The 20956-nt window shown below is 30.4% G+C and overlaps 1 protein-coding gene and 2 long non-coding RNA genes across 3 annotated transcripts in view; 2 read left to right on the top strand and 1 right to left on the bottom strand.

Moving 5' to 3' along the window:
• Positions 1-20956, bottom strand: part of LOC149486940 (uncharacterized) — an 87010-nt gene that overhangs the window by 26471 nt on the left and 39583 nt on the right. The gene's annotated exons all lie outside the window — the stretch shown is intronic.
• On the top strand, positions 1348-2342 carry LOC149486943 (uncharacterized). Its single transcript, XR_016315858.1, has 2 exons — positions 1348-1628; positions 2085-2342. It is a non-coding gene; the product is annotated as an uncharacterized LOC149486943 (long non-coding RNA).
• LOC149486942 (uncharacterized) lies at positions 4013-18414 on the top strand. The gene is made up of 9 exons (XM_089697180.1): positions 4013-4261; positions 10481-10691; positions 11162-11524; positions 12724-12909; positions 15382-15503; positions 16355-16525; positions 16882-17052; positions 17347-17428; positions 17795-18414. The coding sequence occupies exons 1-9, from the start codon at positions 4067-4069 to the stop codon at positions 18001-18003; spliced, it is 1710 nt and encodes a 569-aa protein (XP_089553306.1). The 5' UTR covers positions 4013-4066; the 3' UTR covers positions 18004-18414.

The raw sequence follows: 20956 nt of genomic DNA, 5'->3' as shown, positions 1-20956 counted from the left end.
AAAAAAAATCTTTTAGAATATTCTATCACTGCTGCTTCATTATCTATATAACTTGTTTCGTATTTTTGAAGTGAAACTTCTTTATCGAGGTTGGAAAAAAATTTAGTGTAACATTTTTTCGTTACGCGTGACATTTTTCCGTTACGCGCCATCTTTTTCTTATCCCTACCACGCGTGATTCGACGTATTTCCGTAAAGTTGCATACAGTAAATTATTTTTTGAAAAATAAGGTCATAAAGAAGTTTCACTTCTTACGTGTGTACACTAGTACACGCACACATTTTTTTGCACAAGTGAGTGTATTTTCATCAGTGTAAAAATTGCTATAATCCAGGAACCTTGACTTCACTTCTGCAATAGAATCAGATTATTGACGATTTCATCTCTAATATTTTTCAAAAATACACATCATACATTTTACCCTCCTTGGTACTGTCAGTAGTGGTTACAAAATATTACATTATAAAGAAAATTGATTAGGTGAACTCAGAAGGGGTCCAGGTCAATTTTAATCAAAATTTTTATCATACAAAATATCTATTTACACTGAAGAATATATTTGCATGTAATATAAAAGTTATTAAGCTACTATTATAAGCTAGAAATATATTTTTTATCGGTTGAGGTATAAGTACTTGGATTTGTTATTAATTTTTTACATTTACTTTAGTTTTACAAAGTGCCTTAAAAGTATACTAGTCTATAATAATTATTCTTTTAAAATTAGGGTTAAGCCTGATGTTATTTTGAATACATTTTAGCTTTAAGCATATTTTTAAATACCTTAAATATATCGAAGAACAATGTATGATTATAATATTTAAATATCTAATAAATCGGAATATCATAGTTTTGTATAAAAATACGATTATTGAAGTATTGGCATAAATAATAATGGTTTATATTTTATAAGATTTAAGAATCTCCGTCGTTCTAAACATGTTTTCGTATATTTGCTTTAATTGTATTTTGCATAATTTTTTATTAAATATTTTAATATTTAAAATGAGCTATTGTTCTATTTTTGTTGCCAATAGTAAAAAAAATGCATCTTCTTTTTCTTTGATTTTATACTTAACGCTTGTTAAAAAAATATTATCTCTTTATATTATGGAGTTAAATCAAACATATCATAAAATACGTACGTATATTAAAGTGTTTTTATTGGTGCTTGTTTAATCCATATAATGGATCTTTATAAAAATGATTATTGTTATTATGTTATGTAATGTTTTTATAACCTGCCTTTTATTAAAAACTAAAAAGATAATTATTATAATAATGTGTTTAATTTTTTTGAAAGACTCACATCCAATTTTAGTTAAAAAAAATCGCTGTGGCTTATATTCGTATCGTAGGTAGGGTAACGGCACCAGTGGTCAGCCAGGCACCAGTGATCAGCCTATTGCGTTGTTTATTCGCCATAAATATCGCTGTAATCAAAATAACCAAATCACGCGCACTTAAATAGAAGCTCTGTTTCGTTATTGGTTCATGCATCACGCGATAGGAGCAGCAGGGGGTCAGGGGAGAGAAGTAAACACGTTCGTACAGGTGCTGTCCGCCGACAAGAGCAAAAGTGTCATGTCTGCAATATTTTTTGTTTCACGTGGTGCTCTTTTGAAAGGTGAGAAATAACATATTTTAGTATGAAATGTGATTGTGTTTTATAGATAATAACTTTATAGATTACTTAGAGCATTTAATTTTATGAAATTTGATAAAAAATATTGTTTTTTTACTTAAAAATTTGAGGGGCTGACCATTGGATACTGATTTTTTATGAAAGATCCAATGGACAGCCCCTGGGGCTGATTACTGGGATTATTCCTAATTGTTAGAAAACCCAGTGGTCAGCCGCATTTCAAAATATTTTTTCAAGCGGCTGACCACTGGATCTCAATCTGTGGTCTCAATGATCCAGTATTCAGCCACGATGTTATTGAAATAATATTTTAAGTATAAATGCGAATGTTTGTGTTTAAATATATAAGTAATACTTCATGTTAGTTAAGTTTTACCTGAAATAATGGTATTATGTGTATTCATATCCAAAAGTTATTATTGTTCCCTTTTTTTCTAGCTAAAAATGCCGCCAAGACAACAGTATCCTCCAGAGAAATCCTCCGAAAGAGATCCTCCTGTGGTTGATTATAATTATATATATTGTGGATTATAGATACATCAATAATATTATAAACTAATATCGCTGATTTTTTTTAAAAGAATTATTGCTGTTTTTATGATAAATAATAAGAAGTTCCTAGAAAATAAGAAGACACAAAGAGATTGTAATAGTATGTTTAAAATAATATTTGTATTATGTACGATATATATTTTTTCGTGCTAAGTGAATCGTTGCTATAAAAATGTGATTAATATAGTTGATTTTGATATAACATTGTTTATTTTGATCTCATAATTAGTTATACTTACTAAAGGCTGAACACTGGGTTCAACAAGGCTGTTTATTGGTTTTTAGAGGCTGTTCACTGGGACACTGGGCCATTTTTTGTTTAAAATTAATTATATATTTTACTAAGAGAATTATTGTTTTTGATAAACGCTGATTCGAAACTACAATAAACAATAAATCCATACATGTTGTACGTTTTTTTATTCGACGATTGTTGTAGAAATGGCAATTGTCAAAACTTCAAAAAGCTGTTATGAGGCTGACCACTGGTGCCGTTACCCTATATATTAAAAAAGTAGCATAGCAGTTAAAATTTAGAAACAATGGTCGCCTAAGTTAAAATTTAAAGTGGATGCTTTTATTTCCTGGTAATTCCAAAGCCATTAAAAGCTATACCAGAATTATTGTTAATGAAAAGGTAAATCAAAATATAATAGTATGACTGCTGTAATAATTATTATCAAACCTGTAGTCCTGTATATTCTCATAGTGTACTTACCCGATACGAACTATGGAGTTTCTTGCCGATTCTTCTCCATAGATACTGCTTTCCGAATCGGTGGTAAATGTTAAAAATACTTATGTAATGACGATTCGAAAGTGCTACTAAATAGTAGTCTAATTGAATAAATTAATGTTTGAGTTTGATACTTACAATCAAATGATCTACTGAAGTTGGCATACACAAATTTCCCCATATCTGCTGTATATAAACAGCAGATATGGGGTATACATAAACATCGGCATATTTTGATGATAATAACAACTGCTCGCAAAGTAATACAAATATTAAATTATGTTGTATTAAAATTTAGCACTTTATCGCAAAATTCTGTGACTAAAAAACATTGAAACGAATTATATCGTTATTATTATTTTATCTTATCTGTACGTACTTTCTAGCCGTCATATTTTTTAATCTTTAGGGGGCAATGAATTGTTGAAGATAAATAATTTTAAGTACGAATATCCGGGTCGCATGTTAGTCGCAAAATATTTATAAAAAAACTCAATTAACAAAGGGTAAAGTAACTATTTCGTAATATGTGCTATAGATTCAAATTTGCTATTGCATATTTTATAGGTACCTATTAAGTATCTAATCTTGGAAAAAGTCTATACGGGATACGTATATGTATGCTCATTGAAAAAAAAAAATTACCCGAATACAGGGGCGTTTCGCTATCAGTTTCGGAGTTCGGACATAGAAACATAATAATAATATAATGTACTTATTACAAATCAGTCCTTCGATTATTATTAAGTACCTACCTAAAATATGAATCTACTAATATATAGTAATTATTTTTATATTGCAGATTAAACATATTTTTTGCTCAAATACTTCGAAAAACTAATATAAAAGTCGCACGGATAGGATTGGCCTTATTATGCATTATGTGTAAGATAATAATTATAATTATACAATATTATATTGATTAAGTGCATATATAAATGAAACATAAATGCTCCACCTTCACTATTAAAAGTATTTTGTTAATAAACAAATAAAAAATATTCTGGATTCATTCATTTCGCACAGCTCAAATTAGCAGTATTATAAAGTTTGCGTAAAACGCGACTCGCGATTCGCGAAGCTCTTCAGTCTACAATTCGCTGTTGAGAAAAGCGCGCGCGAATTTGTAAATATGGCGCGAAAATTATTGTTACGTGAAATAAAAGAATTGAAATCTGTTAGAAAATTGTCTGCGAGTGTGAAATTGAATAAAAATGAACAATTTATAGTCAAATCATCGATTCCTGATGTAGTTGTTCCGGATATGAAATTTTTAGACCGGCTTTGGATTGATTCTCATCGATGGAATAGCAACCATATCGCTCTTGTAAGTTCTAACAATAAACCTTCAATAAAGTATAAAACATGAAATAAAATATACATTAGGTACACTAACATAAATTGATTTCTACATCGTTTTTGTTTAGATGTAACAAAAGGTTGTACATTTCAACTGGGATATTACATATAAGTCACAGGCCATGCTTGCAGCTTGAGGAATATTATGCAATTTCAGATACTACTCAGGTTTATACCGATTATCTTAGCTAATCGGCCTCCTGTAACATGTCCATTGTCCACAATGTTTATAGTTTGCGGATAGTGGATAAGATTTTAAAACTTAATTAATGACATACTTACACAATACAAAATAATATAATAATAAAAACTTCGCATCAAGGGCAGGTTTTTGCGAATGTGCGTGAGACTGAATCGAAAACGTCACTTTGTTCAATATATAATATACATAATATATTTTTTATTATTTCCGTGTTATAAAAACTAGAAAATTTAAATATTTCTCTTATTTCCTGCTCATTATTTTTAAAATTTTACGAACTATTTTTGAACTAATTTGATATAGAACCAGGATCTCCAAATATTTACCTTGTTACCAGGTACCTACATATAACCAATGTTTGGGGCAATTGCATTTATAAATTCAGGAAGTAAAGAACAATAAGTGATTTGCCATCGTTAGAAACACAATAAGTCATCTTGTATAGCATGCCTTCTAGCTTTTACAGCTCTGTCTCTCAAAGCGTTGTATGAAATATAAGAAATAGAGAGAATATAATAAAAGCGAGTATCTAATAGAAAATAAAAAAATAAGTACCTATAGATGTCCGGACCGATGGTCCGGACTGATTTATTATCAATACCATATCAATACTGACCCTTGTAAAAATAAATAATTTACTTTCGTTTTTCCACCAATTGGATGACCCTAACCCATTTCTAATGATTATGAAAATAATCTATTATTACCACCTATTCGTTGGTTCTTGACACATCTTTGATTAATATAATTATTTTAGCAGGTATAGCTACATAATATCTAAATAAAGAATGAAGTAGGTATTAAATATGTTATGTATATTTTGTCCTGTAACTATAGGTATACTTATATAAATATGTATCGTAATTTTTACGATGTTTTTATTGCCTTTATAAATAATTTTATGGGCATTATTACGTGATATTGCAGAAGACAATAATTACATTGTAAATGAAATACATATATAAATATAATTACATTGTATATAAGTACCTACATTATAACGTGTGTAGACCGTATACTATATTCAGAAAGGTGTTAATTCAAAAAATAAATTTTTATCCAAATAGGTAATGTCAACATGGCAAAAAAGGCAATGAGCAAATCAAGCATGCAGGATTTTCTGATTGAGAGATTTGATATGTACCTACTACCTAGATATCCTAAATACTTATTTTGAAAGTTATAACGTTATATTGTAAATCTCAATTCTATTAAGATGAGGGAAATGTCTGAAATCTTTAAATCTGAAACAGTTTTCGTATGAAATAAAATGTTTCAAAATCGGACAACTTTTTTATTGTTATCGAAAAATATTTATTAATTAGTTATAGTTAGATAAACCGATAATATTGGAATCAAATTAAGTCACTGTTACTTGCGTAAAATTAACACGAATGTAGGTAGCTTCAGAGTCAGTTATTTAAAATCAAAAGCATATACTTAATTAGTTTTCGCCCCTATATCACTATTCACTATGATGTGAAACATAATATCAATTTCATATCATAATATTTTATCTTTATTGGGTTCCATAAAGAATTGATATTATTTCATACGAATATTCATTAATTTTTGAATAACTTTGTTATTTTTATTCAATAATATTAAAGCCCTTAGGTATATCATAATAAGTAATTATTATAGTGTACTATTTATATTATGCAGAAGGTGGACACCATACCTATGGTTTTTTCCTTATGGAAAATTTCACCATCCAGATTCGTTCTTTACAACATAACGTGCTATTCCTAGGCTATTTTTATATTTTTAATTTTATTGCATGTGGACTTTGGCATAATTGTTCAAAGTCCACACGTTTGCAGATAAGATAAGCAGATTTACGTATTAGTTGTGGCCTTGTAAAAAGATTATAAACAATATCAGGTTAAATATATCTTGTGTTGAAACTGTTGTTTGTCACCTGAAAAATCTAACGAGACAATAAATAATCTTTGGCCTTTTTATTCTCTCTCATTTTACCTAGGTAGACGTTTTTATAATAAATCTTTAAATATTTATTACTTTCGATAAGATAAGTATGAGACGAAATATTTATCCAATTTAAAAGATTTCAAACAAAAAGTTAGGTACGCATCTAATCTACCTCATAGATAGCTAGCGCAGCTAGTTTAAAAATATTTTATATTCTATACTTCTTAAATTTTGAAATTAAATGTCACCCACCTGTATAAATAGTATACCTACAATAGTTACGACCAAATGATAAAAAAGCAATTTTAACGTTTAAAAATCTGTAACTAATATTTCCTAATATTTCTCTACTAGGTACTCTACATTCATGAAATGACTACGAACGAAATAATCTCCTCATTTTCCCCGTCATATATTATGATAAAGACAAATAGGTTAATAAATAACTAAGTAATCTGTAACGTTATATGAATCACAAATACATTAATTAAAACAGTTTAAAGGTTAGTAAAACAAGACTTAAATTAAATATATTTTACAATTACATTTCGTAGAAGGAAATACAGTTTTCCCAAAAGACGATCGTATTTACCGGTAAAAATAAATAATACACGCAACGCTAATTTGGCGACGAGGTCATTTAGCGTAAGCCGAATAATAAAATGAGCAGAAACTATCAAGGTTGAGGTTATGCAGATTTTGTCTATTATGTCATACTGTAACTTCCGTTTATGTGAACTCGGCTTTCGAGACGATGATTTTACGGAATATTTGATACTAGCCGCCCGTGGTACATATTTCGCAATAAAAGGTAGCCTATGTTCTTTCTCAGGGTCTAAAGATTATCTGTGCCAAATTTCATCAAAATCGGTCCAGTAGTTTATGCGTGAAAACCATACATACATACATACAAACCTTTCCTCTTTAGAATCTTATATATAAAATTCTCGTGTCACAATGTTAGTCTGCATACTCCTCCGAAACGGGTGGACCGATTCTCATGAAATTTTCTGTGCATATCGGGTAAGTCTGAGAATCGGCCAACATCTATTTTTCATATGTACCACGGGCGAAGCCGGGGCGGGCCGCTAGTATTAGTATAGATATGGATGTATTGACAATAAGATGATGACTGTTATAAATATAGTATACCTAGATGAAATTTATTAAATAGCTATAATAATATCGTCGCACGGTCGCCTGATGAGCAGTAAATACATATTATAACATACGTATATGTACTTATGTTATAATATGGTTATTGGTTACCGAAAAATTGCTCAGTTCTGTTCAAAGGTAGAGTCGAACATTATATTATTATTATTAAGTATCAATCGACTTTTTTGCATTAATATTTATAGAAATAAAATTTTCCTAGATTTGGTAATATTATGACGTAGCTATCGTAACAAACAAGTTCACAACTTGTTTACGGTAGTTCTATGAACAAATCTAAGAAAAAACGATAAAATATATCAACATAACCTCTATATAACATGATGTAGGTGTGTACATAATATTATGTTTACGTTTAGTATAAAATTAAATCAATATAAATAATTCTTGAAATCATGAATCATCGAGGAGAATTTTACAATTTACATTTGGTATAGGCCTGACTACCTGTTTACTCTATAGTATCATATTATATATGTAGTGATTAAAAGTAATCTATTGACACATATTTATTACCAACTAGTGGTCCGCCCCGGCTTCGCCCGTGGTACATATTTCGAAATAAAAGGTAGCCTATGTCCTTTCTCGGGTATCAAAATATCTCCATACAAAATTTCATGCAAATTGGTTCAGTAGTTTAGGCGTGATTGAATAACAGACAGACAGAGTTACTTTCGCATTTATAGAATTAGTATAGATAAACATATATTTATCTATAGCTTACTAGGAATTTAAATATAATATTATGTTGAAAATTCCAATGATAGTTATTACAATAGCTATAAAGTTGAGTAAGTTAAGGCTACTTTTTTTCCTTGACTTCTCCTCTATACGATAATTATGGAAGTACTTATTTCTCGTTATTATATTAATCAAAAAGTAGTAATATTTTCTAGGAAGTTGAATTTAATATTACATTAAATTAAAAAATATATATTAAAACTACCTATTTCCTATTATTATTTCCTTTAAAAAAATAAATAGTTAGTTACAGTCGAATTTTCGAGAACTTCACAATATAACGCAGTTTTATCTTCATTTGTATTGCTCAAACTGATAAGTGAATGGTTTTGGACATTCTATTTTGTGCTAGGAAGCAATCTTGCCAGCCTTGCAAATCCTGAATCCATAGTTGGTGTAGGAATTTTGTAGGAATGCACACGGCATTCATAATACCTAGTTCCCGAATTTTTAGTTTGATAATGTACCTATATAGCTATAATTGTAATGTATGCTGATAAAGGAATAATGACCCCGTGAGTCAAAATATTTCTATGATACCTATCTGATAAGGCTTTATAATTGTCAGATAGGTTTGACGATTTTTCATACACACATACATTTTTCGTGAAAAAATGCTCAATTCACACGGAATTTAAAAATAATTACATGAAAAAGTCAAAATATTCATAATATTAGGTCTACATGATAAATTGTAGCCCCTCATTGGGATTTTTTACTTAATTACATTTTTATCAGCGTCTGATGTCAGATAACAGAAATAATGAAATGAATTTCAGACATTAGGCCTAGCGATAGTATCGTAAAATTTTGCTAAAATTAAAAAAAAAATGACTCAAAGCTTGATAGCCCAAAAAAGATAATGTAATCGCACATTATAAAGTAAATAAGATTAAAATATGCGAGTGGTGATACCATAACTGATAGCGGTTTTGATGACAGATAAACGAATGAAGGTGTGTACAAGTTAATGTTTTGATTAAATTAAAACGATAAAAACAATTGACTTTTTGCATACCTACTTCGTAAGTAGGTATTATTTGAACGATCACAGAGAAGCCTTAACATGAAATTAAAATTTATATTCTTCTACAACTGCTATTTAACTTTCTAAATCTAATATCTAATATTCTAATATATATACTTATTATAAAGGCGAAAGTTTGTATGGATGTATGGATGTATGGATGTTTGTTACTCTTTCACGTAAAAACTACTCAACCGATTACAATGAAATTTAGCACACATATAGAGGGTAACTTGGATTAACACATATTGGTTTTTACACTTGGTTTTTATCCCGGAAATCCCACGGGAACGGGAAAAAAAAAACAAACGCGGGCGAAGCCGCGGGCGGAAATCTAGTTGATTAATAATGAAATAATGAGTTTACACGAAGTCAGATAAAATAGTAATTAAAGAGGATTTGCCAATATCTCTAAATGATAAATGGATTACGAGACCACATAGTACATTATTAATACTACGAGACAGTCTCAGCAATAATATCGACATTAGACGACCTTAGCGTGATTATTGTTATGTCTACACACTTAAGTAAACAATCTATAGTACAATTTACCAAATTGCTGAAAATTGCAAGGAACTAAGTGGAAATACATGCATAAAGATGTTCAACATGCAATACACATCTTCTTAAATAAGAAATTGTTTGACAATTTGATAGCTAAATAAAACAAAATTAACAGTTAATGATTTCATCATCATCATCCTATTATGTTCTCACTGCAGGATTCGGGCTCGTAAACCTGCAGTCTCAATCGTCTCAGTAGTCTCAGTCATTCTCAATTGCATTCACTAACAACCACGGTGCACAAGTGCGGGTTGGAAGATGTCACATATCGTCGAACTTTTTGATTTTTCGACATGTCGGTTTCATCACAATGATTTCCTTCACCGTTTTGAACAGTGGTTATATCATCAACATGCGCAGATAAATTGAAAAAACAATTTATTTCCGGCGTACTCACCTGGTCTTCAGCCCCCGACTTACCGATTTGAAGTCCGAGGTCCTCCCCACTGCTCGTACTTAACAATATATTCATCATATATTATGCTAGAATATTGATACCAAGTGAAGTGTAGCCACTAATATCCTTATCTAATCTATTCCAGAAATGTGCAGAAACAAAGAAGACCTACACGTTTGCAGAGTTATGGAAGTATACAGCAGTATTCGCGACATCCCTTCGGAAGAAATTAGGGTTACAAGCAAACGATGTTGTAGCAGTGATGTTACCTAATTGTCCAGAGTTTCCTGTAGTTGCCTTTGGATCTCTAAAGGCAGGATGTATTGTGACTACAATAAACCCTATTTATAAAGAAAGTAAGAATTGTTTAATATCCTTTAGCGTTGAAAAGGTAGTTTGCAGTTTACTCAATATAAACTGTAATCTGATACTTGAAGAACCAATTGACATGCAAATATAGACACGTGTAATAGAAGCAAAATAGGAAATTAATTATGTATTTATAATAAAAAATATTGATGATACCTAAATTATTTACTCGTGAACATGAAAAACGTGAGACATTTTGCTGAAAAATGAATTTACTAATAATAGAATACTAAATGTAGATTTATTTTTGCGTTTTAAATGACATTAATAAAAATAGATTGAAAGTGTAAAAAAGTCCTTATAACAATAACGTGAATTTCAAAACAATTAAAAATTGTCAAGGTTAATAACTTGCTATTACTTACGTTAATAATATCTTTTATATTTTATTTAAAATATTTTTATTGAATTAGAACAAAAAATAATTATTAATAAAGTTTGATTTTTATAATTCCAGTGGAGATAGGCCATCAAGTGGCGACAACAAATCCAAAAGTGGTGGTCACAATTTCCGAATGTTACGATAACCTTAGAAAGGGTCTTCAAAGTGCTAAAAGTCAAGCTAAAATTGTTCTATTAGATAAACCAAACAAAACCTTACCAGATGGAGCGATAAGATTTTCTGAAATCGCTGAAAATGCAGAGGCTGATTATGCTATGTTGGAAAAAATAGAGAGGAAGAAAGATGATGTTGCTTTTATACCGTTTTCTAGTGGAACAACAGGTCTTCCTAAAGGAGTTGATATAACGCATGGGAATTTACTAGCCAGTAGTACATTGATGAGCCAAAAGCCTAATGATTTCGCGTTGATGGCCGATGGTAAGTTGTTCCTTGAGTAGTAATTGAGTATCTAGATAGTGTTTTGATTACTACATAGTAAATAAATGGAAATTTTAATCGATACATAAAAAAAAATTGTTAGTACGTTAATTATCTATACATCTATACAAATATTATAAAGAGGAAAGGTTTGATTTTTTGTTTGTTTGTTTGTTTGTATGAATTGAATAGGCTCCGAAACTACTTGGCAGATTTGAAAAATTCTTTCACTGTTGGAAAGCTACATCATTTCTGAGTGACATAGGCTAGGTTTTATCCCGGAAATCCCACGGGAACGGGAACTATGCGGGTTTTTTTTTTGAAAACGCGGGCGAAGCCGCAGGCGGAAAGCTAGTTGTAAGATAAATGTATGAATTTAAAATGAATAAAATAATCAATACACCAGAACTCCACAAACAAATGTAAATTTAAAAATAAGCTATCAGGAAAATTAAGTATAAAGAAACAAGAATTTTACTAGAGAGTGGCAATATTTTGCCAACTGCAGTTTATTTTTTTGGTCTCATAATATGTTGATTAATACCGTCATTCAATTCTATCTGTTAAACTGTTAAATCTACTAAGTATAGATGTTCTTATACGGATAGCAAATTATACAACTCTACAATGTAACTATCGAGACCCAGTTACTAAAACTAGTTTTTAAGTAACTAAGGTATCGACTTCGTAGTTAATAATTACTGGTTTAGGTCTATACTCAAACGATTATGTACTTACATCATTTCTTGTACGGTTCGTTTTATAAATAGTTTTCTATTTTTAACGTATTTAAGAAGTCGAGTAGATTTTATTAGTAAAAAATACATTTTCAGTTTCATAAACGAATCATCATCATATTCTGAATTGTTGGATTTCATGACTCAATTGTATGCATCAATTGTTGTACAATTGATTTTATTTTAATAAGTACCTAATTAATTTAACTCATATACGGTTATTTCTATTAAATAAACGCAATACAACTAATGTGAGAATTTGTGCATTCATCTATAAATTTACATACTTGTCGTTAATTTTAGTAGACTCATGATTTAGCAAATATTACGCAAAAAATTGTTTAGGTATATTCATTTGTAAATTAATAATTACCTATTTATTTAGATTTTGACAATTTCAGTTAATAATACATAATTTGCTGTTATGTAATATTCATAAAAGTTTTTTTGAATATATTTCAGCAAATTATCAAGACATAGTGCCCTGTATCCTGCCATTCTTCCACATCTATGGGCTAGTGGTAACTTTAATAGGCCATATAACCAAGGGTTGCCAATTGGTCACAATGCCACGATTTTCTGCAACTACCTTCTTTGATGTTCTGAAGAACGATAAACCACATCTCTTGTATGTGGTTCCGCCTATTGGTGAGTTAAAAAATATCAAACATATAAAGAAAATAAATAAGAGCGTGTGTGCTGAGCATACGTGTCAGAAGTGAAACTTCTTTAGCAAGATTCAAAGATACTGAAATCATCGCCTTACTCCATGACGTGACGGTATTGCCATGACGCGACCTTGAAATTTTACTCTCAAAGCGCCTAAAGAAGTTTCACTTCAAAAATATATTGTGACCGTCATAGTTTTTTAAGATATAATAATAGTAAAAATACAGTTATCAATTATAATATTGTTTTAAACTGATTTAAGGAAGTCGTTTTAACGTCGCGCAAGGACACCCCTTTTTAAGATGATAATCTAGGAGGAAAATATGAGTCAATCAGTTAGTTTGCATTTTAATGATGTTTCAAAATTATTCTTAATAGAGACCATTAATTAGGTACTTAAGAACACTTGTCTTTGATGTAGCATTTTTTATATTTATTAAGTTTATTTTTTTTGTGTTAGCTAAATGCATTAATAATTCTCACTATAAATGAAATAAATAATAAACAAGAGCTAGCAATGTAAAAAGATTGCCAGTATTGCATTCATTTAAGTGGCCATCTATCTATAGATTACGCCAATGAAAGGTGTAAGGTGAATTCCCAAATCATAAAAAAAGTTGACGTAATGTTGCAATATACAATATAGGTACATACATAATATGTTATGGGAGTTGGGACTAATAAAACAATAATGGACAATCTTCTCTTATACATATATTAGTCCAGTCTGTGGGGAAATTTAAAAGCCTCTGCTCTACAAAAGGTGGCGTAGAAAATGTTTTGAAACGATATTGTTTAGGTATGAAAGGTTAATCAAAATCCAAGTTTTCGACCTTGACGGACCCAGGCGCTAGCCGCCATCTTGAATTAAAGGTGCTAAAATTAGGTATATTTTAAATAACTTCTCAATTGTTTACTAAATCACAAAAGTGTCTATGAGGGGTTCAAAGAAGACAAAATTACCTACATTTTTTTCATACATGATTATTCTGTAAGTCTTAAAGGTAAAAAGTTACAAGCGACGGAAATAATAATATTTACAGAAATCATATAATTTTAATTTTGTTTAAAAATTGTGCAGCAATCTTTTTTTATTCTTTTTGATGGCCCGGGCTGGTTAATGGTGGCTTCTTCATTATCGTCGCTGAAATTTTCTGTTTCATTGTCTGTATTTTTAGTTTCCAACCATGAAATTTCGTCGATTAAATTTACTTTTTATTGATAACTTTACGAATCGTTCATATCGGATATCTTCTAAGGATTCCTTATCCATGTCCCCTCCGTAAAAAGTTACTAGAAAACGTGCTCCAGCGTCTTCGATTTCTTCTGGTCATGATGACGAAATTTCATGGTTGGAAACTAAAAATACAGACAATGAAACAGAAAATTTCAGCGACGATAATGAAGAAGCCATCATTAACCAGCCCGGGCCATCAAAGAGAATTAAAAAATGATAGCTATACAATTTTTAAACAAAATTAAAATTATATGATTTCTGTAAATATTATTATTTCCGTCGCTTGTAACTTTTTACCTTTAAGACTTACAGAATAATCATGTATGAAAAAAATGTAGGTAATTTTGTCTTCTTTGAACCCCTCATAGACACTTTTGTGATTTAGTAAACAATTGAGAAGTTATTTAAAATATACCTAATTTTAGCACCTTTAATTCAAGATGGCGGCTAGCGCCTGGGTCCGTCAAGGTCGAAAACTTGGATTTTGATTAACCTTTCATACCTAAACAATATCGTTTCAAAACATTTTCTACCCCACCTTTTGTAGAGCATAAATACCTACAGACTGGATTATATATATAAAAATGAATCGCAAAATGTGTTGGTAAGCGCATAACTCGAGAACGGCTGAACCGATTTCGATAATTCTTTTTTTATTATATTCCTTGAAGTACGAGGATGGTTCTTATGTAGAGAAAACGTAAACATGTACCACGGGCGAAGCCGGGGCGGACCGCTAGTCTTAGATATAATCATGATGATAGAACATTCTCCGGAAGATCTAAAATCTACCAAAAGCTTTATATTGCATAACAATAATTAAAGAATGTTGACGTTATTCCAAATTTTTCATATTAATCTGAGGATTTGATAAGAATTGCATTCTTTTCAATGTTAATCATACCGTAAATTTAGTAATTATCATTAGATTGCACAAATTGATAATTTTATAGTCTTAGGTTATAGTAATAAAATTTGAAACAAATACTTTATATATAAACTAGCTTCCGCCCACGACTTTGTACGTGCATTCCCCTTTTTCCCCGTTCCCGCAAGAATTTCGGGAAATCCTTTCTTAGCGGATGCCTACGTCCTAACATCTACCTGCATGCCAAATTTCAGCCCGATACATCCAGTGGTTTGGGCTGTGCGTTGATAGATCACTATATCAGTCACCTTTGAGTTTTAGATATATATAGATATTATTCTTTCAGTGATTCTGTTAGGAAAACATCCCGATGTAAAAGCAGAACATTTCACAAATGTTCGTAGAATTATATGTGGAGCCGCACCGCTAGCAGCATCTGATGCTGATGCTATCCTGGAAAAGAGTAAGGTGAGTATAGAAATAGTAGAAAAAAAATGTATGCGTGTACTAGACTACACACGTAAGAAGTGAAACTTCTTTATGACCTTAAAAATGTCACGAGTATGGCGTAACGCAAAAATGTCACGCGTACGGCGTAACGCAAAAATGTCACGCGTACGGCGTAACGCAAAAATGTTACACTAAATTTGTGTCCAACCCCGATAAAGAAGTTTCACTTCAAAAATCAAAGGTTTAATAGAAGAAAAAAAAGACGGATGTAAACACGTGTCAGAAATCTTTGGCAAGATTCAAAGATACGAAAATCGTCACCTTACTTGATGATGTGATGGTCTTGAAATTTTACCCTCAACGCGCCTAAAGAAGTTTCACTTCAATATTATAAGTAGTAATATGTAATTGAGTACTGATAAGGCCAGCTTGACGACTCATTGCTAAAATTTTAATTTGAAGTTTTAACTAACCGACAATACAGACCATCATCAGAAGTTGTAGAACAAGCTTATAGTCTAGTAAGGAACAGAAGGTTTTTTTATATTGATTGCTTGTTACAATGATACAGAATTAATCCATCTATTTTATTGAATAATACTACTTGAATAATACTATCCAAGGAAATAAAACTAAATAGATTTTGGAAACACTGATTGTTCTTATAAGGGCCGATTTTTCAATGCTTGGATAAAACTTATTCGCCGAATAATGTATATAAAACACCAAAATGTATTCTAATTGCCCGTATGTGACACTTTACATGACATTTTAATATTATCGTGTTATACTTTATTGGACGGATAAGTTTTATCCAAGCATTGAAAAATCGGCCCTTAATAATTTAACTTAAAATTAACAATTTCTAGTCGAACCTAGCGTTCGGACAAGGTTTCGGAGCAACAGAAACGTGTTCGCTAACAACTACCACATTTATAGACACAAAGATAGAAGACTATTCGTCGTGTGGCGAACCGATGGTTAATGTTGAGTTGAAGTTTGTTGATCCGGTTACTGGAAATGATGTGCCTATTGGTGAAGTAAGTATTAATAAATGCAATTTATAATACATATAGCTGATATTATAAAAATCCTAAAGTTAAAGTAATATTTTTGTTACCTAATATATCATTTCAGATGCAAGTGAAATTGTATTTCTTCAAATTAAATGTCTTTAAATTTTATTCTATAAAATCGAAAGAGTAAAAAGATTGTTAAAATGTATGATGGGTTTGAATCCTGTATCATGATTGAATTTTTTATCTTGCTAATGTTAAAACATGGTGATCTGAAATAAATGAATTCTTGTCATGTTGTCGATAGTTTTTTATTTGTTTAATGAGCTTAACTTAGAGAAATAACACTTCTATGACGAATTCCCATATTTAATTTTCAGTCGGGAGAATTGTTAGTAAGATCACCAACCCTAATGAAAGGTTACCACAAAAACGAGAAAGCAACTAAAGAATCAATTACTGAAGATGGTTTCTTCAAAACTGGAGACCTTGGGTATTATAAGCCTAATGTCGGATTGTACGTGACTGATAGGATTAAGGAACTTATTAAGGTTTGTTGTTTAATAAAAACATAATTATGTGGATACTTAAAAAGATAAAAAAGGACATCAATTATTGTTATGGTAGTTTGGATATGTTCTGTTTTGCTAAATAATAAATGAATTGAAAAGTATTTGGAACAATAATAAGAAATTGGTAAAACCGACCGATTATGAAAAATGCCTTTTAATATATTATATTTGTTCTTTTAATTCAATAGTTGATATTTAAAGGTTGTATTGTTTAATTTATTTATCAACATAATTAAATGGAATGTAACAACATATGGTACTAATTTATTTCAGGTTAAAGGAATGCAAGTAGCACCAGCGGAACTGGAAAGTTTGCTCCGATCGCATCCAGCCGTTCAGGATGCTGCTGTTATTGGTAAGGAATTTAGTACAGCTATATGTATAACTTAATGTACAAGAAAACAAGATTAAAACTGTACCTATTGGGTTTCTTAAAATTTCACAAAACAAACATTTTATCAGTTAATAAATGGTGCTTTAATTATTTTCAAGCAACATTAGAAATTTTATATTGGATGAATATTATTAATTGGTTGTATTTAGTAGGTATAATGTAGTTAATATTTTAAAAGTCAAATGTTTAGTTTTTATAATATATATTTAAAAAAATGCGTAGTAATATGCATACTATACTATACACCTTATAAAAATATTTAGTCTAAACTCTAGACGGTTGTTTAAATTGTTTTTAAATTCATACATTTGCATTCTTAAATTCTAGGAGTACCCCACGAATTCCACGGCGAAGTTCCAAAAGCATTTATTATAAAGAAAAATGGTCTCAGCGCGACCCCTGAGGAACTCCAAGACTTTGTCGCGAACCAAGTCGCCTCTTTCAAGAAAATAGAAGAAGTTGTTTTCGTAAATGAAATCCCTAAAACTAGTACAGGAAAGATTTTAAGGAAGGATTTGAAAAAAATGTACGCTTAGTGAAATAATATATAAGTTTCATAAGAGAGACTGAATCAAATGCTTGGATGAAATTACTTTATAGATGTTTAAGAAATTAAATCTATTTTTAGTATTTTTTATTCCATCATGACTTAAGAAGTCAGTTAAGAGAGTTTATATTTTTAATGGGAAAATTTTAATTACAAATTTTTAGCTTGTCGTTTTTGCTATTAAAATTTTGAAAGGTTAAATCCGTCCTATACAAACCTGTTTATTAGATTGAAATTTGAGATGGTATGATGTTGATGATGTTCTTTATAGAGTAGTTTTTAATTATTTTGACGTGTTTTTTGATTAAAAAAACATTTACAAAAGTTTCTTATTTTTTTCTTGTCAAGTCATATTCGAATCTTCTCAAATTTCTATCTTTATACATGTGAACATTTTAATGATATACAGGGTGTCCCAAAAAGTAGTGATATACTGAAGCTGGGAGGTAGAGGACTTAGAGGACTATCCGAATCACCCCCATGTGTGTTATGCGATTTTTCGTATTTTCGGAGTTATTACATTTTTTTCAATTTTTCATCTATCGCCGAGTACGATGAGATTTTTATTTATGGTGACGTGAATTATTGCGCTAGATGCTTGTTTTTTTTTGTGTGCTAAGCTGAAAGATAGGCCAATTCAGTATGGTAACATTTACTATCGTTAGATCTTCGAATGGAATAAAAAAAAGAATTAAATGCTATGAAAGATAAAATTACCCAGTATGTTCATAACTTCAAGGGCCCATAAAAAAATAAAATCACATAAAAAAGGTTTTCCATTTGGCTTTTAAAAACTTGCTCTATCGATCAGGTAGCTACCTTAAAAATTTCATTTTATTATTCTGAAGGCTTCAATCGAAAAATTGAAATCTAAATGTGGTAAGTGCAAAATTTTTATTAACATGATGATTATTAAAACCAATAAATAGGTGTTTAAAAATGAATTTTTTTTAAATAGCCCCGCTGTTGCTCAATGCAAGTGCGACATCACCGTAAAAAGTTGTCTTTTTAATGTCTGAATGCTCTTTTATCATTTTTAATGGTTTCTTCTGCTACTATGAATTTCCGGGTTATTTCGTCCAAATTGTGGCAGTCTCTCGTCTTTGTAGTATCCCCACGGAAAAAATTCAATAGGGTTTATGTCCGGAGACCGTGGAGGCCAGGCTAAAGGGCAAAAATACCCTGAAAGATGGATTGGTCGTTGCAGCCTGCGCATGCGCCGGTGACGCCTGCTTTAAAGCCTGGCCTCCACGGTCCCTCGAATAAACCCCATTGATTTTTTTTCAATGGGGATACTAAAAAGACCTCGGCTACTTGAGAGAATGCCCCAATTTGGACGAAATAACCCGGAAATTCATAGTAGCAGAAGAAACCATTAAAAATGATAAAAAAGCATTCAGACATTTAAAAGACAACTTTTTACGGTGATGTCGCACTTGCACTGAGCAACAGCGGGGCTATTTAAAAAAATTCTGGTAATTAAACACCTATTTATTGGTTTTAATGATCATCATGTTAATAAAAATTTTGCACTTACCACATTTAGATTTCAATTTTTCGATTGAAGCCTTCAGAATAATAAAATGAAATTTTTATGGTGGCTACCTGATCGATAGAGCAAGTTTTTAAAAGCCAAATGGAAAACCTTTTTTATGTGATTTTATTTTTTTATGGGCCCTTGAAGTTATGAACATACTGGGTAATTTTATCTTTCTTGGCATTTAATTCTTTTTTTTATTCCATTCGAAGATCTAACGATAGTAAATGTTACCAAACTGAATTGGCCTATCTTTCAGCTTAGCACACAAAAAAAACAAGCATCTAGCGCAATAATTCACGTCACCATAAATAAAAATCTCATCGTACTCGGCGATAGATGAAAAATTGAAAAAAATGTAATAACTCCGAAAATACGAAAAATCGCATAACACACATGGGGGTGATTCGGATAGCCCTCTTGGTCCTCTACCTCCCAGCTTCCGTTCATCACTACTTTTTGGGACACCCTGTATAATATATTGTTGACTATCAAATTTATTATTAATATCATGTTGTATCAAATTTTATATGTATATATATTTTTCGAATAGGCACTTATAAATTGGAAAATAAATTTTTGTTTTCAATTTAAGTAATTTTATTTTTTAACTACCAAGTAGCTCAAGTAAAAAAATAAAAAAAAAACAAAATGAGAAACATGTACAAAATTGATATAACGAGTTCTATGGATTTTGTTGCGCCTTGAAACAAAAACACATCTATGTATTTACTAGAACAGTCATTCTAATTATTATCAGTTTTTTCTGCAATTGGAATCATGAAGTAATACTGAAATACCTGGATAATATTATTATACTTTCTGAATTGTATTTGATTTACTTCGATAACAATTTAACAATTTGTTATTTCGCTTTAAATATGAATTTACACAAATTAAGATATTTGAATAAATAGAGATACCCTAGATAAAATTTGCCATCACGTTAACCATGTATATCAATAGCCTGCATTTTTTCATTTTATTTTAAATTTTCCGGAAGTAGAAAAGAGTAGCAGTTCCTCTAGAATGAAAATCGTTCAAATACAATCTACTTATACAGGAAGAGCAAATTATACAATCTATTTTAGCGGGAGTATATTTTGCAAGAAGTGCCTACTAGAGATGATTTGCTTTTGAAGTGCAGTTGAGTCTAAGGGTCAGTTATAATTTCAAGTAGGTATACACCCTATTTCAAAATAAAAAATAGTGTAGGTATTTGTCAACATTTTCCTCTTGATTTTGTGTGATGAGGTCGGTTTCATTCAATATTTAGAATGTACAATATTTGTAATCTCGGCTGTACCGTTGAAATTTCAACCTTATTTAATAAGAAATAACATTTAAAATTAATATTTATGAAAACGTAAACCGACTCATTGCCTTATCGTAGGTCAATAGTAGA

This window comes from Colias philodice, chromosome 7 (assembly GCF_061535455.1).
Source record: "Colias philodice isolate Cphi_HAF_F1 chromosome 7, ilColPhil1 Martin Lab GWU primary, whole genome shotgun sequence".
NCBI lineage: Eukaryota > Metazoa > Arthropoda > Insecta > Lepidoptera > Pieridae > Colias > Colias philodice.
Note: the sequence above shows the minus strand (reverse complement) of the source record. Positions and strands in the feature narration are given on the sequence as shown.

Excerpts from the sequence above, each read along its gene's own strand:
- LOC149486942 (XM_089697180.1), top strand. The coding sequence starts at position 4,067 with ATGGCGCGAAAATTATTGTTACGTGAAATAAAAGAATTGAAATCTGTT. Across the intron at positions 12,910-15,381 it reads GTATGTGGTTCCGCCTATTG|TGATTCTGTTAGGAAAACAT; the intron begins GTGAGTTAAAAA and ends TTATTCTTTCAG. Across the intron at positions 16,526-16,881 it reads ATGATGTGCCTATTGGTGAA|TCGGGAGAATTGTTAGTAAG; the intron begins GTAAGTATTAAT and ends TTTAATTTTCAG.